Source organism: Rhinatrema bivittatum, chromosome 9 (assembly GCF_901001135.1).
Source record: "Rhinatrema bivittatum chromosome 9, aRhiBiv1.1, whole genome shotgun sequence".
NCBI lineage: Eukaryota > Metazoa > Chordata > Amphibia > Gymnophiona > Rhinatrematidae > Rhinatrema > Rhinatrema bivittatum.
The window spans coordinates 235,101,388-235,124,909 of NC_042623.1; the positions used below are offsets into that span (position 1 = coordinate 235,101,388).

General features: G+C 47.7%; 1 protein-coding gene across 2 annotated transcripts in view; it reads left to right on the forward strand.

Moving 5' to 3' along the window:
- Positions 1-18,632, forward strand: part of LOC115098970 (fetuin-B-like) — a 65,853-nt gene extending 47,221 nt beyond the window's left edge. For both annotated transcript variants that reach the window (XM_029616168.1, XM_029616169.1), the window contains 3 exons: positions 1,598-1,708; positions 15,791-15,871; positions 17,527-18,632. In XM_029616168.1, coding sequence (XP_029472028.1) covers positions 1,598-1,708; positions 15,791-15,871; positions 17,527-18,126 — 792 coding nt within the window. In that variant the 3' untranslated portion in view covers positions 18,127-18,632. The remainder of the gene's footprint in view (positions 1-1,597; positions 1,709-15,790; positions 15,872-17,526) is intronic.
- The last annotated feature ends 4,890 nt before the right edge of the window (positions 18,633-23,522 follow it).

Consider the following 23,522-nt stretch of genomic DNA (forward strand, 5'->3'; position numbering starts at 1 on the left):
GACCCTGATCAGCCTTGCTTGCTGCCTGCCTCTGACCATTAGTTGAGAGTCTCCTCTCAGAGACTCTCAACTAAGCCCTGCTGGGCCTCAAAACCTGTGGGGAAAGGGGTTGAGTCCAGGGGAAGCACAAGGTCCATCCTTAGCCAGCAATCCTCCACCAGCTGTAGGAGAGGACCTATGGGGCCTCCCTGTAGGATGTGTCAACCTCTCCACAGCAGCAAGATTCCACATCGCTTACAGGAGGTAATGTATGCAAATCTATCGCACATTCATTGTGGATATCTTGAAAATCAGGCCCATTTATGGATCTCAAGGACCAGAGTTGGCCACCCTTGGTTTAGAGCTTGTTTCTGGGTATGCATACCTAGTTCTCGTCTACTGTCTGCCCTACGTACTGAGCATATAGAAGATCTTTTACTTAATTTCTATTCCATCTTTCAGGCACTTCAAGGAAGATTGCACTTCCAAGTAGGTAGTGCAGATATTTCCCTGTCTCCAGAGGGCTTACAATCTAAGGAGTATATTTACTAGGCTGCATTAGGCATTTATCGTGTGATAAACGCCTATTGCAGCAATATCATGTGATATTTTACCTAAAATAACATGGATATGTTAATGAACTGCTTTGCAAGCATAAGCTTTGCAAATGCCTGCAAAACTGCTAATTATTAGGTAATTTTATGAAAACAAAATATTGCAAGCTGTGTTATTTTCCTGAAAGTTAGTTACAACTTAGGAGTTGTAGTGAACTTTTCTTGGGGTGATAGGTATGATGGCTAGCTGGTGCCATACCAAAGGTTAGTAAATGACTCCCTATGTTTGTACCTGAGACAATAGAGAGTGAAGTGAATTGCCCAAGATATCAAGCAGCAGCAGCAGGATTTGAATCCTGGCTTCCCTGGTTCATAGCCTTCTGCTCTAACCACTAGGCCACTCCTCATATGTATGCAGCTGTCTGATTGGCCCAACAGGATTTTGGAACAGGAAGAAGAGTTTGCTTGGTGTGCAACAAGCCCAGAACCATGGAAAAAAATGTTGTTATTACGATGCCATTCAACAGTATGGAACAGTTCAACTTGTCCATCTTTTAAGCCAGAGTAGTTCAAGTGCCCCTTTAATATAAAGGTCGTTGGAAGACTTCCTTTGGCTCTAGTTGTGATATCTCTGTTTTATAGACTAAGTTGGGCTTATTATTAGCCTGCTACGCATATTGTGGGGTATGGAGAGGGATTGTATGGGCACTACAGAATCTACACTGATTTCTTGAATACACATGGGAAGGATGATGAGGAAGGATCAGTGACTTCCTTCAGTCTAAATGCTGCACAGGAGGTGTTGAGACCAATGTTATCATGGCACAAAGTACTTAAAGTCCTGGATAATCTGATGTTGCTTGGAACTAGAGCCAAGGGGTTCTCATTGCACACTTCTGGCAGTCTTTAAAACTCAGACCAAAGTTGGAACAAAACTGATAAATCCTCCCATAAGTTTTAACCATTAAATACAATTCTATTTCTGTCATATGTTATACTTTACATTCTGTTGATCCATTGCAGCCTAAGGACAATAAAGGCCACTTTATTAACATTATTTTCAGGATTCATCTCAGGAAGATCTAGAATATCACTTAGAATTTATCATCAAAGAGACTAATTGTGTCAAAGAATATGATCTTGTGGTTTCAAACTGCACATTCAAATCTCCCGCGGTAAGTATACCAAGTAAGTGTAAAGAAATTCTGAACATTAAACATGGTCCTTTTGCTGAGAATTACAGGTACCCAGACCTAAAAACTTTCATTAAGAAATTTCCTGAATTTTCATCATAGAAACATAGAAATGACGGCAGAAGAAGACCAAACGGCCCATCCAGTCTGCCCAGCAAGCTACGCACTTTATCCATTTTTTTCCCCTTTTTTTCTCTCCCACCTGTTACTATTGGCTTCCAGTACCCTCCAGCCCTAATTCCCCTCCACCCCACCACCAATTTAGAGAGCAGCGCCGTATCTGCATCCAAGTGAACGTCCAGCTCAATTAGGGGTAGCAACTGCTGTAACAAGCAGGCCACACCCTTACCCCATACTCTTACCCACCCCTGTTTTTATTTTTTTGTTTGTTTTTTTGTTTTTAGTTTTTTTTTTGGAGATAGCAGCCCTCCATCCTTCCGCTCCGTGAAGGTGGAACACCAACTACTGGCCACTGGCATCCCGCTCCGTGAATGCCTCTGTGGCTACTGCCGCTCCGTGCAGTGTTTTGCTACCTCCTCTTTATTCACGCCCTCTAGACTTGATGGATCCACAGTGTTTAACCCACTCCCCTTTGAAGTCGTTCACAGTTTTAGACTTCACCACTTCCTCCGGAAGGGCATTCCAGGCATCCACCACCCTTTCCGTGAAGAAATACTTCCTGACATTGGTTCTTAGTCTTCCTCCCTGGAGCCTCAGCTCGTGACCTCTGGTTCTGCTGATTTTTTTTCTGACGGAAAAGGTTTGTCGTTGTCTTTGGATCATTAAAGTTTTTCAAGTATCTGAAAGTCTGAATCATATCACCCCTGCTCCTCCTTTCCTCCAGGGAGTACATATTTAGATTGTTCAATCTCTCCTCGTATGTCATCCGATGAAGATCCTCCACCTTCCTGGTCGCCCTTCTCTGTACCGCTTCCATCTTGTCCTTGTCTCTTTGTAGATACGGTCTCCAGAACTGAACACAGTACTCCAGGTGAGGCCTCACCAAGGACCTGTACAAGGGGATAATCATTTCCCTTTTCTTACTCGATATTCCTCTCTCTATGCAGCCCAGCATTCTTCTGGCTTTTGCTATTGCCTTGTCGCATTGTTTCGCAGACTTCATATCGTTAGACACTATCACCCCAAGGTCTCTCTCCTGCTCCGTGCACATCAGCCCTTCTCCCCCCATCGAATACAGTTCATTCGGATTTCCACTCCCCATATGCATGACTCTGCACTTCTTGGCATTGAATCTCAGCTGCCATATCTTCGACCACTCTTCCAGCTTCCTTAAATCCCGTCTCATTCTCTCCACTCCTTCCGGCGTGTCCACTCTGTTGCAGATCTTAGTGTCATCCGCAAAAAGACAAACCTTACCTTCTATCCCGTCCGCAATGTCGCTCACAAATATATTGAACAGGACCGGTCCGAACACCGATCCTTGTGGTACACCACTTAAAACCTCCCTCTCTTCAGAGAGGGAGGTTTTAAGTGAGAGATGGCAGACATCATGGTACAATGTTGTAAAGGCAAATAAGACTAAGACTAATTGGCCTATGCAGTCTGCACAATTGAGATTATTCCCTTCTGGTTCTCTAGCATCCTGAGTAGGTGAGCACACAAAGTTCTATACTCAAGCCACACTAGCTCCCCCTGTGTCTCCCACTCAGTCCCCTAACCTGTTATGGTCCCGGACCGTGCCCTGGGACCTCCGCTTCCCTCACGGACGGGCCAGGCCGCTGGAACTCTTCTCCGGCTGTCCAGGCCTGAAACACAGCCTGCTGCGGCGTTACGTCGCTGGCCCCGCCCCCTAGGCATGCGCATCGGGGTTCAAGATTTAAAGGGGCCAGCGCGGGAACTTGAGGACAGCCCTAATGATGACATCAGATGCTGCCGGGTTATTTAAACCCTGCAGCTGCCTTTAGACCTCACCTTGCAACGAGGTTCACTCTTTCTGAGTTGCTAGTTGCTGCATCAGGACTCCTGTCTGACTTCTGGCTTCCGACCCTGCTTCGTCCATTGACTCCGGCTTCAGCTTCCGTCCCTGGTTTTGGCTTTTGACTTCTGACTTCTGGCTTCCGACCCTGCTTCATCCATTGACTCCGGCTTCAGCTTCCGTCCCTGGTTTTGGCTTTTGACTTCTGACTTCTGGCTTCCGACCCTGCTTCATCCATTGACTCCGGCTTCAGCTTCCGTCCCTGGTTTTGGCTTCTGACTTCTGACTTCTGGCTTCTGACCCTGTTTCGTCCATTGACTTCGGCTTCAGTCCTCTCCTCTTCTACAGGTATCCGGTTCTTTGCTTGCCCGGAGGATTCACCTAAGTCTCAGCAGCTCGGGCCCTCATGGGCTCCTCCCGGGGGGGGGGGGGGGGGCCTGCGGGCTTCCAAGGGTGAAGTCTCTTTTGGCCTCCTGGGCTCAGCCGCTTCCGTCGACTACCTCTTCGGCTGCTTCTCTTGTCCTTGGTCGCATAGGATCACACCTAAGTCCAAGAGGCCCGGGTTCCTACAGGCTCCTCCTAGGGGGACCTCGGGCTTCCAGTGGTGAAGCCTTCTTTGGAGCACCTCTGCAGCGCCGCCTCCTGGCTGCGACGCCCACTGTAGGTCCCCACAGTGCAACATCATCAGTCTCAGCTGGCCCAAGGATCCACTCCCGCAACAAACCTTCTGTCCCAAACATAGTACTAGGGTTAGGGAACACTCCATGAGGCTGACAGGTAGCACATTTAAAACAAATCATAGAAAGTATTTTTTTTTCATTCAGCGCACAATTAAACTGTAGAACTTGTTGCCAGAGAATGTGGTGAAAGCAGTGTAGCTGGGTTTAAAAAGGATTTAGACAAATTCCTGGAGGAAAAGTCCATAAACCATTATTAGCCATGTAGACTTGGGAAAGCCATTGCTTATCTCTGGTTATGAGCAAAAAGGATTGAATCTATTCTTTGGGATTCTGCTGGGTTCTTGTGACCTGGATTGTTCACTGTTAGAGACAGAATGCTGGGCTTGATGGAACTTTGGTCTGATCCAGCATGGCACTTCTTATGTTTCTTAAACAAGTCCACTAGCAGGCTACCCCAGGCCTCCACTAGCAGGCTACCCCAGGCCTTGTCATCTTCTTCTTTGACTCCCACAAGCCCAACACCAGGTCCTCCTCCATGCCCCACTTCCACACCTGCAACAACCCATAGAGTCTTTAAAACCTGGATCACACCAAGTGGGTATACCTTCAAATGCATTATGTTCTATAAAAACAGGAACCATAACTTGACAAGTCATGTAGAATGGGAAAAATACTTTTGAAAAGAGTCCATCAAGACTCTGCATTCTTGTCTGTTGCACCCTGAACCCCCTATTGGTGGCAAATTGTTAATAAGCCATGGCAAGTGTAAAAGGAAGATCAAACATTTTTAGCGTTGTGATGCCTCTTACATATTATGGTTATTTGATGACATATTATTATTTAAAATTCTTGGAGAATATTTTAATATTATTCTGGTTTTTTTTATTGAGAATAATATTCAAAGCCACATCCACTGGCAAAGCAGTGCTTTATCCCCAGAAATGGTCTTTTAAAAAACTGCCCGCCTGATTTGCAGGTAAAAGTAGGATTATAGTGCCACTCTGTGCATACCTTTTTGTCGGTAGTAAGAGGAGGCAGTCCTGGGGGCAGGATTTGGAACTACACAAGAACTTTAGACTTTTCAATAGTACTCGCGTGATTTTAGTTGGACAAAGCAGAGGACTCTCAAAGTGAAAGCACGCACATTCTTTCACTTTGAAAATTGGTGCAAAGGCCCAAGGTCTTTGAAGAGATGTAGAAAGCTTGAACGTTGCCCTCATTATGCTTGCATGATGATGTATCATTATTCTCATTTGAGAATAATGTTGTAATTTCTACTGTAATTTTGCTCTGTTGTAACTCACCTGCCATGCCTTGGGTGGGAAGGTGGGAAATAAATACATGTATTGATTATGAAGAACACCCCCAGCAGGGGAATTTTTCCACTTAAGGATTTTTATTTCTAGGTTTAAAGAAAAATGGATTGAACATTTTCATCCGTGTCTGTAATCTGGTTGGAATTTTTTGACCTTCAGAAAGGTAGAGATGCCAATATTGGATGACATTGTAGTTCTGAAAAGTAAAGGATTACCCCCAAAAAGATTACTAGGTAGATATTCAAAGCTGGCCATGTAAGTAACTTAGCCAGTTAGCAAGTTGTCCGGCTATGTTACAATGTAAATTCAGCGGCACGGTGAAGCCACTGAATACACGCATATATATAAGCACTTAGAAGTAAACTTTAAGACACGCTCATGTATGCACATGTGCCCGCATTTGCCGGTGCACGCACATGGATGTGCCGATTTTATAACACACATGCATATATGCATGTGTGTTATAAAATCAGCTACCCTCGGCTACATGCACACACGATTTTATATTGATGCGTGCATGTGGGCGTGAATGCCGTTATTGTGCCCGTCGGTCACAGACGGCTGCCGCTCTCTCTGTCTTACCTCTTTTTTCCCTCTCTCCTTTCCTCTGGGAAAGATGGCTGCCTCCGCTTCACCTCGCCGACCTCTCCGGCATCCCCGGACCGGCATGGGCGATTGCATTCGCCATGTTCTCCCTGAGGCCTCCTAGGGCACGCGCACGCGCGCGCGTCGCCCTCACCTTTGAATATGTCATGGCGGGAACCTCGGGGGGCGTCCCCACCGCATGACGTCACTACCTCCGGGTACTTAGCCTCTGATCTCCAACACGACTACGAGTTAGCAAGGATTCCAATCCAGCTAATTTCGACCGCTTCTGAGACGCTCGCAGAGTACCTATTCCTACAACCCTCCGGGGTTACGCTGATTCCAGGACGCCCTGGGTACCCACTTCTCGGGGGCCCTGCCGCTCCTACCTACCCTCCAGGGTTTCTCGCTCAGCAAAGACACTCAAGGCACCCGCTCCTCGGGGGTCTTGCTTATTTCTATTTCTCTCCAGGTACCCTGCATACAAGGATGCCTAGTTACTTGCTCCACGAGGGCCTTGTCCGTTCCTGACTACTTCCTGGGTTACCTGCTCCTCAAGGACCACGGCACCAGTGTTCGGCCTGACTCGCTACCTTCTCAACTGCGAAGCTATATCCTCGGCAGCATTACCAGCCTTGTGAGTACCTCAATCTTCAGTCTCTCTACCTTGTCTCATCACAGACCAGATTCTTGGCGTACTCCACTCTGTGGACCACTACCAGATCTGTCATCGCTGTCTACTTCTTCTGGGACTGGGTTCTCGGCCTACCCTGCTCTGCGGACCACTACCGGACCCGTCGCTTCGGGTGAGATCTACTCTGCAATTATATCACCAGTGCCTGGACCGAACACTATCTTCGGAGACTACTCTGTGGCTGAGGACAGCAATAGAGCAATACCCGCTCCTCGGGTATTGCTCTATTGCTGTACAATAAAAGCTTCCTTCCTTCTTGTGTTGCTTAGTGTAGAGTCAGCCTATTGCTGTGTTTCCCCACTTGGCCCCTCCCCGTGGGAGGAGTCATCGACACAGCAACCAAGGGTCCACAACCGTGCCACAAACACAACAGATTGCTAACTCCATGGACCTGGCTCAGCTTTCAGCCTTACAGGCCATCCCTGGCCTGGCCCAGCGGATCACCGAGCAACAGAAGACTTTAGAAACTCTAGCTGTCGCCTTCAACCAGTTGAATGCCCGACTGAATACTCCTACGGTTCCAGATAAAGACTCTTCATCTCCTGTGGATACTGTCAAGACTACGGTACCCCTATCTACTCCTACACACTTTTCTGGGGATGCATGGATGTGTAGGGGTTTCATTAACCAATGTAGTATGCATTTTTCTTTGCAACCTAACTACTTCCCCACAGCTATAGCCAAGACCACCTACATCCTATCATTACTCAATGGAAGAGCCCTGCCCTGGGCTTCACCGCTCTGGGAACACGGTGACCCTATTCTGAATGATTTGACCGGCTTCCTAGCCCTCTTCAAGTCAGTATTTGATGACCCAGCTTGTCAGACCGTTGTAGGGTCTACCCTGCTGCACCTCCAGCAAGGGAACAAGTCTTTACCAGATTATGTGATTGAATTTAAAACTTTAGCATCTGAACTCCATTGGGACTTGGGATGTTTGCGTGCTATTTTCTTGGAGGGTCTCAACTCTCGACTGAAGGACGAATTGGTGGCTTGTGATTTGCCCAACACCCTGGAGTCTCTCATAGAATTGGCTGGAAGAATTGACCGCCACATTCGAGATCGGACTGAGGAGGCTAAAAGTCCCAAGAAGCACGTCTTGGGAGGTACCCGTCCTAAGCCTTGCACACAGCACCTACTCCACAGTCTTCACCCAGTGAAGAGGATGAGCCTATGCAACTAAGCCGTAGCCATTTAACCTCGAAGGAGAAACATTTCTGCAAACGCATGGGCTTATGCATGTACTGCGGGCACTCCGGTCATGCTGTCCAGCCTTGTCCTATCTGTCCGGGAAATATGCAGACCTAAGATCCACGGGAGGACTCTTCCTAGGTCTAACTACACCCACTCCTCCATAATCACTTCCTGTCTCACTCATCTGCAGAAGCCTTGAGTTTCAAACCCTTGCCCTTGTAGACACAGGGGCCGGAGGGAATTTTATTTTTAAACGCTTAGTGGAACATCTGCGAATTCCTACTACGCCCACGGCCACACCATTGCTGCTATCTTCTATACACGGAGAACCACGTCCAGGAGAGGTCTCGCTTACCACATAAGAACATAAGAAATTGCCATGCTGGGTCAGACTAAGGGTCCATCAAGCCCAGCATCCTGTTTCCAACAGAAGCCAAACCAGGCCACAAGAAACTGGCAATTACCCAAACACTAAGACGATCCCATGCTACTGATGCAATTAATAGCAGTGGCCATTCCCTAACTCAACTTGTTTAATAGCAGTTAATGGACTTCTCCTCCAAGAACTTATCCAAACCTTTTTTGAAGCCAGCTATACTAATTGCACTAACCACATCCTCTGGCAACAAATTCCAGAGCTTTATTGTGCATTGAGTGAAAAAGAATTTTCTCCAATTAGTCTTAAATGTGCTACTTGCTAACTTCATGGAATGCCCCCTAGTTCTTATATTTTTCAAAAGTGTAAATAACCGAGTCACATCTACTCGTTCAAGACCTCTCATGATCTTAAAGACTTCTACCATATCCCCCCTCAGCCGTCTCTTCTCCAAGCTGAACAGCCCTAACCTCTTTAGTCTTTCCTCATAGGAGAGCTGTTCCATCCCCTTTATCATTTTGGTTGTCCTTCTCTGTACCTTCTCCATCGCAACTATATCTTTTTTGAGATGTGGCGACCAGAATTGTACACAGTATTCAAGGTGTGGTCTCACCATGGAGCCTATAGAGGCATTATGACATTTTCTGTTTTATTAACCATTCCCTTCCTAATAATTCCTAACATTCTGTTTGCTTTTTTGACTGCTGCAGCACACTGAGCCGACGATTTTAAAGTATTATCCAATATGATGCCTAGATCTTTTTCCTGGGTGGTAGCTCCTAATATGGAACCTAACATCGTGTAACTACAGCAGTGCGCAGCCCATATGCCTACGCACTGCGGCTCTACACTCAGAGACCATCTCTTTCCTTTTTCTTGAGAAGGCCAATCACCCAGTGGTGCTCGGACTACCCTGGCTTCAGGACCACATGCCTCAGTTTAACTGGGCAATTCTGGAACTGTCACAATGGGGACCTGGCTGTCATGACAGATGTCTTTTAAAAGTTTCTCCTGTGCCCTGTATGCCCGCCATACCATCATTGCCTGGCCTCCCACCTCAATATGCACCATTTCAGGTTGTGTTCTCCAAACAAGCGGCAGACGTGTTACCACCTCACAGGGTTTTTGATTGTGCAATCAATCTGAAGCTCAACTCAGAGCCTCCCAAGGAAAGGGTGTACCCCCTCTCAGCAGCAGATACTAAGGCTATGTCTGCCTATATACAAGAAAACCTACAAAAGGTTCATTAGACCCTATAAATCCCCGGCTGGCGCAGGATTTTTCTTCGTTGGGAAAAAAGATGGCTCCCTTCACCCTTGTATTGATTACAGAGGTCTCAACTAGATCACCATCAAAGACCGTTATCCTCTACATAGAAAAATAGAAACATAGAAATGACGGCAGAAGAAGACCAAACGGCCCATCTAGTCTGCCCAGCAAGCTACGCACTTTATCCATTTTTTCCCCCTTTTTTTTCTCTCCCACCTGTTACTATTGGCTTCCAGTACCCTACTGCTAATATCGGAACTATTCGAAAGACTTCAGGGGGCCAAGATCTTCTCCAAATTAGATCTCAAAGGGGCCTACAACCTGGTCCGCATCCATCACGGGGATGAGTGGAAAACAGCCTTTAACACCGTGACGGACACTTCGAGTATCTCGTCATGCCCTTCAGCTTGTGCAATGCACCAGCGGTGTTTCAAAATATGATGAAGACATCCTGTGAGATCTTCTGTATCAGTGCATAGTGGTGTACCTAGATAATATCCTGATCTTCTCTCAGGATCTGCAGATGCCCCAAGAGGATGTAAAAAAGGTTCTGAGAAGGATTCGAGAAAACCATCTGTACGCGAAACTTGAGAAGTAAGCATTCCACCAGGAATCAGTACCTTTCTTAAGAACATAAGAACATAAGAAAATGCCATACTGGGTCAGACCAAGGGTCCATCAAGCCCAGCATCCTGTTTCCAACAGTGGCCAATCCAGGCCACAAGAACCTGGCAAGTAACCAAAAACTAAGTCTATTCCATGTAACCATTGCTAATGGCAGTGGCTATTCTCTAAGTGAACTTAATAGCAGGTACTTATCCAATCCTTTTTTAAACACAGCTATACTAACTGCACGAACCACATTCTCTGGCAACAAATTCCAGAGTTTAATTGTGCATTGAGTAAAAAAGAACTTTCTCTGATTAGTTTTAAATGTGCCCCATGCTAACTTCATGGAGTGCCCCCCTAGTCTTTCTACTATCTTTCTACTATCGTCTCCAAGGAGGGTTTTCAGATGGATCCCCAAAAGATGAGAAGCATTCAAGATTGGCCTCAACCTACGGGCTTGAATGCACTACACTGCTTCCTGGGCTTCATGAACTACTACCGTTCATTTATCAAGAATTATTCCACCTTGACGGTTACACTCACGGCCATGACCAATTAAGGAGCTAACCCTTCCAAATGGTCTCCCAAAGCCGTGGCGGCATTTCAGACCCTAAAGAAGCCTTCCAAAAAAAACCTTGTCTTCGCCACCCAGAACCGCATCGCCCATTCATCATCGAGGTCGACGTCAGCATGGGAGCAGTCTTAAGTTAGTACAGCAACTCCAATGTTCTCCATCCTTGTTCATTCTTCTCGAGACGTTTTTCTCCTGCTGAAAAAAATTACGGAATTGGAGACAAAGAACTACTCGCTATTAAACTGGCTTTCGAGGAGTGGCGCTCCTGGCTGGAAGGCGCTCAACATCAAATTCTAGTATACACTGATCGCAAGAACTTGGAGTAATTTCGACATGCACAGTGGCTTAACCACCGACAGGCAAGATGGTCACTGTTCTTCAACAGATTTGATTTCATACTCAAGTACCATCCAGGAGACAAAAACATCCGAGCAGATGCCCTTTCACGTTCATTCTCTCCAGAAGATGTGCCCGACGAACCTCGCCACATCATCAACCCTGAGAAGGTGGTTCTTGCTGCCACACATGCAGTTCCTCCTGGGAAGACAGTGGTGGCTCGGAATCTGAGGAAAAAAGCTATTAAAATGGGCGCACGATTCCCACTTGGCCGGCCATCCTGGGCAGAGCTGTACCCTCGCCATGCTCCAACGTTACTATTGGTGGCCTACGACGAAGGAGGATGTACATACCTATGTATCTTCCTGTGCACGACAGAACCTCCTGTCAGATGTCCCTGGGGCCTCTTACAACCTCTGCCAGTTCCTGAGGAACCTTGGACACATATTGTGACCGACTTCGTAGTGGATCTGCCACCCTCCGGTGGAAAAAATACAATTTGGGTCACCATCGATCATTTCTCTAAAATGGCACATTTTGTGGCTCTGCCAGGTTTACCGTCCACCACTGAACTAGCGAAGCTCTTTGTCAAGCACATTTTTCACCTCCATGGGATGCCCAAAAACATCTTGTCCAACAGAGGTGTTCAATTTACCCCAAAATTCTGGAGAGCCTTTGTCAAAAATTTGACATTTCACTGGATTTAACCTCTGCTTATCACCCACAATCCAATGGACAAACTGAAAGAATGAATAGAACGCTTAAACAATTCTTACGATCTTATGTGAACGCAAGACAAAGCGACTGGGCAGAATTGCTACAGTGGGCAGAGTTTGCCATAAAATCACATCCTGCCACAGCTATGGGGTCCACTCCTTTCCAAGTCATTTACGGTTGTCAACCACCTCCTCCTCTGCTGCTACCTTTTTCTGTGGCCTCACCTGCAGCTCAATCCACTGCAAGGAGGCCTGGAGGGGCCTTTGAATGGGGGTACTGTTGCGCCCGTTGGTCGCAGATGGCTGCGCCCTCTCTGTCTTACCTCTGTCTTACCTCTTTTTTCTCTCTCTCCTCTCCTCTGGGAAAGATGGCTGCCTCCGCTTCACCTCGCCGACCTCTCCAGCGTCCTCGGACTGGCATGGGCGATTGCGTTCGCCTTGTTCTCCCTGAGGCCTCCTAGGGCATGTGCGTACGCACGTACCATCCTCACCTTTGAAAACGTCATGGCGGGAACTGCGGGGGCGTCCCCACCGCATGATGTCACTACCTCCGGGTACTTAGCCTCCGGTCTCCAACACTGCTATGAGTTAGCAAGGATTCCGGTCCAGCTAATTTTGACCGCTTCTGAGACACTTGCTCAGAGTACCTACTCCTACAACCCTCCAGGGCTACGCTGATTCCAGGACGTCCTGGGTACCCGCTCCTCGGGGGCCCTGCCACTCCTACCTACCCTCCGGAGTTTCTCGCTCAGCAAAGACACTCAAGGCACTCGCTCCTCGGGAGTCTTGCTTATTTCTATTTCTCTCCAGGTACCCTGCATAGAAGGATGCCTAGGTACTCGCTCCACGAGGGCTTTGCCCGTTCCTGACTATCTCCTGGATTACCTGCTCCTCAAGGACCATAGCACCAGCATTCGGCCTGCCTCACTACCTTCTCAACTGCAGAAGCTATATCCTCGGCAGCATTACCAGCCTTGTGAATACCTCAGTCTTCAGTCTCTCTACCTTGTCTCACCACAGACCAGACTCTCGGCGTACTCCGCTCTGCGGACCACTACCGGATCTGTCATCGTTGTCTACTTCCTCTGGGGCTGGGTTCTCGCGCAGACCACTACCGGACCCTTCTCTTCCCAGCATCTGGTGAGATCTACTCTGCACTTATATCACCAGTGCCTGGACTGAACACTATCTTCGGAGACTACTCTGTGGCTCAGGAGAGCTACCCGCTCCTCGGGTATTGCTCTATTGCTGTACAATAAAAGCTTCCTTCCTTCTTGTGTTGCTTATTGTAGAGTCAGCTTATTGCTGTGTTTCCCCACGGGCCCCCCCCCCATAGGAGGAGTCATCGACACAGCAACCAAGGGTCCACAACCATGTCACAAACACAGCAGCCATTTTGAGTGCATAAGTGGGCGAATTTTAGTAGCTATGAATGGTGATGCATTAGGCCTTTTTCCCAGTTCACCCCAGTAAAGGAGAGGATCTCGTAAACTGCCTGCCTCCTTTTTATCCTTTTAGCCCTGAATCTTATAACCCTGCTGATTAGCTTCGTTTTTATTATTACATAACAAGCCGTTAAGCCCGTTAAAACGGGCTACATTACATTTTGTTTTCAGTCCATTTTCTAACACAGCACCCTTCTACACTTTTTCTCCCTCTCTCCCCCTTCCCCTCGTTCACTCCTCCCCTTTCCTCCACTCAGTCTTACTCACCCTCTGTCTCCCACTGCCTTCTTCCCCTCACTCTCACCTCCCTCCCCTTCCCTCAGTCACTCCCACCTCTCTCCCCTTCCCTCAGTCACTCCCCACCCTCTCAGCCCTCCTCCACTCCCTTTTTCTCTGCTCCACAACTTCTTACCCTTCCACTTACTCACATCCCTGTCTCTCACCTCTCCCTCATTCTCCCTCTCCCTCTCCCCCTTCCACTTACTCACATCCCTGTCTCTCACCTCTCCCTCATTCTCCCTCTCCCCCTTCCACTTACTCACATCCCTGTCTCTCACCTCTCCCTCATTCTCCCTCTCCCCCTTCCACTTACTCACATCCCTGTCTTTCACCTCTCCCTCATTCTCCCTCTCCCCCTTCCACTTACTCACATCCCTGTCTCTCACCTCTCCCTCATTCTCCCTCTCCCCTCACTCTTCCCCACCCCCTACCTCCCTCCCACACACTCACCCACTCCTCCCTCCCTCTCACTCAGTCCCTCCCTCCCTCCCTCTCTCTCACTCAGTCCCTCCCTCCCAGTCCCTCCTCCTCACTCAGTCCCTCCCTCCCAGTCCCTCCCCCTCACTCAATCCCTCCCTCCCTCCCTCTCACTCAGTCCCTCCTTCCCTCCCTCCCGCTCACTCAGTCCCTCCCTCTCCCTCTCTCCGTCCCTCCCACTCCCTCCCTCCCTCTCAGTCCGTCCCTCCCTCTCTCTCTCTCCTTCCTCCCTCGCTACTGGCCGCTGCCGCCGCCGCCCGCTGCCGCCGCCGCCGCCCGCTGCCGCTACTGCCGCCGCCGCCCGCCGCCACCGCCGCCGCCCGCCGCCGCCCGCCGCCGCTGCTACCGCTGCCACTACCGCCGCCCGCTGCCGCCGCCGCTACCACCGCCCGCTGCCGCCACCGCTACCGCCGCCGCCGCTACCGCCGCCACCCGCTGCCGCCGCCACTGCCACCCGCCACTGCCACCGCCATGTTTTTTTTTTCCTTACGCTGCCTAAGACCGACGTGCTCGCCCGCACATGCGCAGTAGAGCTGCTCTCTACTGCGCATTTGCGGCACGTCGGTCAACCTTCATTTATTAGGTTGATTTATCCGCTGTCCATAGAGTAGTAATGTTACGTGCTAGTGGATCCCTGCGCACGCTTGTGCACATAACTGACTTCATGGTGCAGGCTTGGGCAACCCAAGCCCCGCCACTTGTTCACAAGAATTTTTTTATGCACGTACCAGGAGATACATGCGTGGCCGCGGCACTTTTAAAATCCACGTGGCCGGCATGCTGCCGAGTCACGTGCGCATCTCCCGGTTTTGCCGTGCATAAGCCTATGAAAATCAACAAGTTAGCTAGATAAGTCTACTCAGCTAAGTCTGGACCTGTTCTATGGCACATCTAAACTTACATGTATACTTATGCAGCTAACTCCAACTTTTGCTAGTTAGCCATATAAGTTATACGGTTAACTTGCTCCGCCCCCGATCCACCCAGTTCACGCTTACTTTTTGTGCGTGTAACTTTCAGCAGTATATGGGACTTATATGGCTAAGTGGCAGCTGCTGAACTTAGGAGCATATTCAGCGGCTGATACTTACCCACATAAGTCTTGTTTATCTGGCTAAATAGCGCTGAAGGCACTTTGAATATCAGGCCTACATAATCTGACATGGCTATGTCACCCTACAATTTCTGGCCTGCCAAGAGCACAAAATATACAGGAGGTACTCAAGGGAGTTACACTGATCACCAGACCAGGTTTAATTGAATTTTAGATCCTTACATCAGAACTTCTCAGTCCTATGAATCACTATTTTAAGTGTGCATCTGATGACTTAAGTAGATTAATAATACATGAAGCACAATGCATGTGACTCTGGAGACAAGGTTGCACATCCCTAAACATCAAGGTACCCTAGCGCTGACTTAATTTCCATTTGGTCCATTCGGGCAGTCTTTTTTGAAATCATATAAATGACATGCAAATAGTGTTTACTGTGTTTATCATTTGCAATGAGAATCTAATCAAAGGTGATGCTTGAAGAAGTACAGTGTTGCTTTCAACAACATAGTTTTCTTTTATAGCGTACCGGTTTCTGTGTATCAGATGTTTATGTAGAGATGAACATTACTGTTGACGTTTCCTGTGACCTCTACGATCCTCAGGTAATAGCTTGATAAGGATAAGTATCATTTTCTCTGTGGCCTATACTTTGGCCGCACCTGTAGATTTGGTTGGTCCCACTTAAACGCAGTAGGGATTTTACTTTGATGTAGGTTTTCCAAACAATATTGTATATATATTATATATATATATATATATATATAATATATTGCAAATTGTATATACAGAGGGGTAGATCTTTAAAAAATACGCGACCGCCTACTTTTGTTCGTGCACCAGGCGCGAACAAAAGTACGCTGGATTTTATAAGATATGCGCATAGCCGCGCGTATCCTATAAAATCTGGGGTCGGCGCGCACAAGGGGGTGCACATTTGTGCAACCTGTGTGCGCCGAGCCCAGTGCGCGCTGTCTGTTCCCTCCGAGGCCGCTCCGATTTCGGAGCGGCCTCGGAGGGAACTTTCCTTCGCCCTCCCCCCACCTTCCCCTCCCTTCCCCTACCTAACCCACCCCCCGGCCCTATCTAAATTCCCCCCCTACCTTTGTCGGCAAGTTACGCCTGCTTTCAGCAGGCGTAACTTTGCGCACGCCGGCCGGCAGCCCCGCTCCGTCCTCCGGTCCCTGGGGGCTGGTCTGGAGGCCTCGACCACGCCCCTGGGCCGGCGCCACGCCCCCGGGCCTGCCCCCGAAACGCTGCGGCACACCCCCGAAACACCGCGTCGTTTCGGGAACGCCCTGGACACGCCCCCTCCCGCCCCTTTTCGAAAGCCCCGGGACTTATGTGCGCCGGCGGGCGCAAGCCTTTTAAAATCTGCCCCAAATTGAATGCATTGCCTTACATCCTGTACTGATGAGGTTGTGGAGATAGGATTCAGTCTTATTTTTAACCACAGGATTGAAACACGGGCGGATTTTAAATGCCCTGCCCACGTAAATCCGGCCGGATTTACGCGAGCAGGGCCCTCGCGCGCCGGCGCGCCTATTTTGCATAGGCCGCTGGCGTGCGCAGAGCCCCAGGACGCGCGTAAGTCCTGCGGCTTTTTAAAGGGGGCGTGTCGGGGGCGTCGCCAAATGACACGGCGTTTCTGGGGTGTGACGTGGTGTTTGGGGGGTGGGCCTGGGGCATTCCGGGGGCGTGGCCACGCCCTTCGGAACAGCCCCCGGGTTGGGTCTTGGCGCACCAGCAGCCTGCTGGCGCACGCGGATTTACATCTGCCTCTGGGAGGCATAAATCCATGGATAAAGGTGGGGGGGGGGGTTAGATAGGGCCGGGGGGTGGGTTAGGTAGGGGAAGGGAGGGGAAGGTGAGGGGAGGGCGAAAGAAACTTCCCTCCAAGGCCGCTCCAATTTCGGAGCGGCCTCGGAGGGAACGGAGGCAGGCTGCGTGGCTCGGCACGCGCAAGGCTGCCCAAAATCGGCAGCCTTGTGCGTGGCTCGGCGCGCGCAAGGCTGCCCAAAATCAGCAGCCTTGCGCGTGCCGATCCCGGATTTTATAAGATACGCGCGGGTACGCGCGTATCTTATAAAATCCAGCGTACTTTTGTTTGCGCCTGGTGCTCGAACAAAAGTACGCGATTGCGCTATTTTTTAAAATCTACCCCTTAGTTTTAAATAATATGAAAATCACAAATCCTTCACCAGGCCAATAAGAGATGAACTGAGGAGTTAAACTAAACTAATGAAAAATATCCTTATAGGAGGCAGAAGAAACGCAGAAGTATGAGTCATCTGTTGGTGTTCATGGTGGGTCTCTAGAACGTCCAAAGGCTTCCGCTAGAGGCAGAAGAAAAAGTAAAGAAAGGGTGAAGCACAGATCCCAAACCCATCGCCAAAATTTTAAGAAACATGTTCGACCCAGGTATAGAAAGAAAGATGATTCCTCTGAATCAGACTCCTCAGAAGAAGGAAGAAGAACCTTTACCACCTCCAAAAAGCATTCAAAAAAATGTACAGCTCTTCCCTATACACCACGTCTTACACCTTTTTCAGAGGATGCTCCCCGAGCAACAGACTTACCCCCATCAAAGGACCTTCTCCCAGCAACGGACTTACCCCTAGCAAAGGAACTGCCCCAAACAAAGGACTTTCCCCCAGCAAAGGAACTGCCCCAGCCAAAGGACCTTCCCCCGATAAAGGAACTGCCCCCATCAAAGGAACTGCCCCAGCCAAAGGACCTTCCACCGACAAAGGAACTGCCCCTGGTAAAAGAATTGCCCCCCATCTTTTTTGAGACGTTTCCTGATTTACCTCCTCATGTACAAACCTGCCCAGGGGAGCCCATTCATTTAATTTTGTAGAAGATGGCACAGTGGTGGAAACTCATGCCACAACTGTGCTACTTTCACCATCCTCATTTGCAGGCTGCACTGCTGACTCACCTACTGTGCCACCATTCCACCCAAAGTGCACTTTCAATACGTGCAAACCTTCTTAAGGTCTTCCCGTCCAGCCTGCCACTTCCTTTATGAATCTCCAACCCAGGCCACGTTCCGAGCTTACTGTGTTATGTTCATAGATAATCACAACCAGCGGGTGGGGAAAGTCACATCAGCCTTATTCTGCACTGGTTATCGGTAGCAGAGGATCAAATACTTGCTTATTAAAGTAATCAGTCGAGTTACTGATCACCACGTTTAATGCTGCACAGTAATTGTTAGGCAAATTTGAAAATAAGAAGTAGCTGTATGCAATAAATGACAGAACTTTTGTCATCAAGGCCATACACTATTGCTTTTCTTATACAATGTCAACTTGATTTTGTATTGTGATGTGCAGACAACTAATAAAAAAAGGGCTTACATTACATTATTAATTACTTTTTATAGAAAGCAACCTTTTACTGAATCTAGATCACTTTTAGATCGTTCTAGGTCTGGGTGTGCATCATCACTTATGTTCCCACTGGAGACCATTTTGAAGAGATTTTTGGTTTTTGCTTCTTTTTTCTAAAAATTATAAGAATAATCTGATTGCTTACATTATGTTTCCAAAAAATGTAACCTCCAGTCCACAGAAGTGCAGGAGACAGGCACAAACAATGAGCAGCACTGGGGAAGCAAAGTTAGAGCTGAATGCAGTAAGGAAGGATGGAAAATGGACAGATTTCTTGGGCTTTGTGATTTTAATCTGCTGTTGGTGTCTCTGTTTCTGTTATTCCATTACTTAGACAAGTACTTAGTTTACAAATTACTGTGATTAGTTATTTTAGCAACTTTCAATTCAATCCAATCTAATCTAACTTTAATTATATTCTGCTTTTCTAAAATGCTCAAAACAGTTAACAACAATATGCTGCAAATACAAAGTAGCATATAAAATACATAAAACCCAGTAAAATAAAATACAATGCAAAAATAGCATAAAATATGAAAAACTAAGATACAGTAAAATAAGTAAAATTAATCTAGAATCCAATTATTAGGCCAACCAAAGCAGAGCTGAAATATTTAAAAAAGCACCCTAGCTTTATGCATGAAAGGAATGACTAACAAATCTTTGCTAGAAGACCTGAGTATATGAGGCAGAACACAGTGAACTATCATACCTTTAAAAATTCCCAAGGTGTGCCATTTAAAGGCACAACTAACATAAGCACTTTAAATTTCACCCAGTATTCAATAGGTAATCAATGCAGGGCCCATAGGACCGGGGAAAGATGATCACAGAGTTTAATGCTGGTTAAAAGCCTAGTGGCCGACTTTTGAATTAAATGTAGTCTTTTTATGTACTTAAAAGTTAGCCTAGTCAACAAGGAGAGTAATCCATGCATGATGATACCATAAAAGCATGGCAAAGGCAGGTTGATCTATATATGTGTAGATAGAGAACAGAATCTCCAGAGCTGGAAAAACGTTGACTTACGTAACTGAGGTGATCTGTAGAGCCATGGTCAAGTTAGAGTTTAAAATCACCCACAAGACTTTGTGCCTGTGTACAGGAATGGTACGTCTCAATAGGCAAACTCGGTGATTGCTTAGGGTGCCAGCCATTAGGGGATGGCAAAGAGCAGTCACCTGGGGCCGCGAGCAGAGCCATCTCACTCACGGCCAAGAGGAGTAGAGACTTGGCGGGACGCAAGCAGCACCCATCCTGCTCACGGCCGAGAGAAGCAGAGTCTCAATGGGCCATGAGCAGTGCCTCTGTTTGTGTGTGTGTGTGAGAGTAAGAAGGATTATGTATGTATGACAGAGCAATGGTGTTAGTGAGAGAGAGGGAGGGAGCCTGGGTAAGGGTGCGTGTGTGAATGAGACAAAGAACCTCAGTGTGTGTAGGAGAGGGACACCTGGCTGAGTGAATAAGGTTGAAACCAGGGCCTGGACCAGGGGAGGAGGGGGCACAAGACAGAAGGTTCGCCTAGGGTGCCTAAAACTCTTGTACCGGCCCTGTCTGTGTACAGAAAGGAAAAACAGAACCATCCAGCATCAAGCCAACTGAAGCTTCTGGAGAAGCCAACTTGCCAGTCTGGAGAACCTCTGAATACATTGTTGTTAGATGCAACTTAGTAGTTCTCATCCAGTATAAATTTGAAATGAGACCTTCAATTTCTGAATTTCAGCAGGTAATGGGGTCATGTACACATTAAATAAAATGGATGGCAATACTGACAATAGTATAAGAACACTGCTGTGCTACTTATGGCTTAATATTACTACTACAGTGCTAGGAATGGTACTTAGTTCTCTGGCAGTATTATACTGTATATGGTAGTGTTTCCCAATCCATTCCTGGAGGCACATTACTACCACTGCTACTACTTATTATATCTATAATGCTTCTAGATATACACAGCACTGAACAAATGCACATAAGTCACAGTCCCTGCTTCATGGACCTTACAATCTAGTTAAGACACACAGACAAGAGTTTTCTGGAAATGCATTTATTACTTTAAGCATGGTGAAAATTGAGAAGGCCATGATCAGGAGGAGCTTTATTAGATAGATAGAAGAGAGAGACACAATCTTCCATACTGAGGAAATTCCCTAAGGACTCAGTTGAGGATGAAGGCCTGGCAGGGACCGCTGAGCAGCACGCCAAGAGTTCTTACAGGCGATGGTGCTGCCGGATGCAGATCCGGTAGTGGCCAGCAACGCGGGGTATGCCGAGAATCTGAGCTGGCAGAGAGCGGAGGCGAGGTAGCCCTTGATAGCTGTAGAGCAGCAGCAGGTCCTGGTGCGCAGGAGAGTGAAGAATAGCTGAAGATGGCGGTAGTGGCCCAAGGAACGGGGTATGCCATCAGATGGTTCAGCAAGCGAAGAAAAGTTGAGTTGTACTCATGGAGGAAGTCCCGATAGCTCCAAGGCAGTGGGTAGGTGAAGTGCAGCGAGGCCCTCCAAGGAGCGGATAGCCCAATACAATGAGCCCCCGAGGAGCAGGTACCCAGCGTAGCAGAACCACGAGGAAACAGGAACAGGAATCCCAGTAGAGTGGAATTAGGCAATTAAGGAACTCCTTGCTAACTCATCTCAGTCAAGGGCCAATCGGTTTAAGTACTGGTGGAGCTTGACGTCATCGTGAGGGGACGTCCCCGAGGTTTATTTATTTATTTACTGATTTTATATACTTGTCATTCGGTGTAGCCATCATAACGGTTTACAACAGTAAAAAATTACAACATAGAAACATAGAAATGATGGCAGAAGACCAAACGACCCATCCAGTCTGCCCAGCAAGCTTTCACAGTTATTTTTCTCATACTTATCTGTTATTCTGACCGCTGAGGTCAGGGCCCTTATGGGGAACTTTTAGGTTCTAATTTCCTTCCAGCCCTGCTTTTGATGTAGAGAGCAGTGCTGGAGCTGCATAAAAGTGAAGTATCAAGCCTAATTGATTAGGGATAGTAACAGCCGCAATAAGCAAGCTACTGCCACGCTTATTTGTTTACCCAGCCTGTGCAATTTAGTCCTTGTTGGTTGTCTTAATATAAATCCTCTTTTCTTCATCCCCCTGCCATTGAAGCAGTGAGCTCGCTGCTCTCTATATGTATTCAAAGTGAAGTTTCAGGCTTAATTGGTTCAGGGTAGTAACTGCCACAAGCAAGCTACTCCCACGCTTATTTGTTTACCCAGACTATGCAATTCAGTCCATTGTTGGTAGTTGTCTGAATGTAAATCCTCTTTACATAAGATAAATACAATAGAACCAAAATACATAAAATTACATTGGCAAAGAAAATATATTATGTGTGGAATATGCATGGATTGTAGATATTCCTTACTGCCACAGTGGTGCTCTGTTATAAGAATCTGAATAATAAGTGATGTAAATAATCTTTTACATTTATACAATTAAAATCTGCTTTACTCCATTACTGCCTTCATTTTGAAAATGAAGGTAGTAATGGAGTAAATGACGTATACTTAGGAGGCCCTTGTGCGTGCACCTAAATGATCCCAGGTTGAAGATGGTGGTCGGCAGTGTCCATGTTGCTCAGAAGACGCCAGGGAGGCCGGCGTGGGCTGGTGGACACCGCAACTTGTCCCAGGGTAGATGAGATAGGCAGAAAAGAGGTAAGCATCAGAGGTTGCAGCCATCTGCAACTGACGGGCACAACAGTAACCCCCACCCCCCACCCCCCGGGGATTTAGGCTTCCTGGGGTGAGCCAAATGAAATTGTTTGATGAGATCCTTGACAAGAATGTTACTTGCCGGCTCCCAGCTGGTCTCCTCCGGTCCATATCTTTCCCATGAAATGAGATATTCCCAATGTCTCCTGTGCTTCCGTACATTAAGGATTTCATCCACCTGGTAGGTGAGGTCGTGTTCTGCAGAGAGGGGCTGTGGATCAGGTGTCTTCTTAGAGAATTGTCATAATACGAGTGGCTTCAACAGGGATATGTGGAAGGTGTTGTGGATCCGAAGTGATGATGGTAACTTCAAACTGTACGTCATGGGTCCTAGACAGCGGAGCACACCGAAAGGCCCAATGCAGCGTGGCATGAATCGTGCAGATGGTAGCTTGAGACTTATGAAGCGGGTGCTAAGCCATACTTTGTCTCTGGGTTGTAACTGCAGAGCGGCCCGATGGTGAACATTGTAGAATCTTTTGGCCTGCTGCCCTGCTTTATGTAGAAGTACTTTTGTATGTTCCCATACCCAGTGTAGTTCTTGCACTGAAGCCTGGGCTGCTGGAGATGAGACTGACAAGGGTATTGGTAGTGGAGGCAAAGGTTGGCGGCCATACACGAGCTGAAACGGTGACGATCCAGTAGCAGTGGAGGGATGTGAATTCAGTGCAAATTCAACCCAGGGAAGCAGCTCAGACTAGTCGTTCTGTCTGGAGTTGACATATGATCGCAGGAACTGCTTTAGAGTGTGGTTCATTCTTTCGGTTTGCCTGTTAGCTTGTGGATGGTAGGCCGATGTCATATCTAGTGAGATATCAAATTTTTTGCAAAGGCTCCTTCAGAACTTAGCTGTGAATTGAGCCCCTCTGTCTGAGAGGATATGTTTTGGCATGCCTTGCAGACGAAATGTGTGTCGAATGAAAAGTTTCGCCAGTTCTGGGGCCTTAGGTAATCCGGGTAATGCCAGAAAATGTGACATTTTGGAAAAATGGTCAATGGTGATCCAAATGGTGTTATTTCCACCGGATATTGGTAAATTGACCACAAAGTCTGTAGCTATGTGTGTCCATGGTTCACTTGGCGGAGGCAACGGTTGCAGGAGTCCCCAGGGACAATCAACTGGAGGT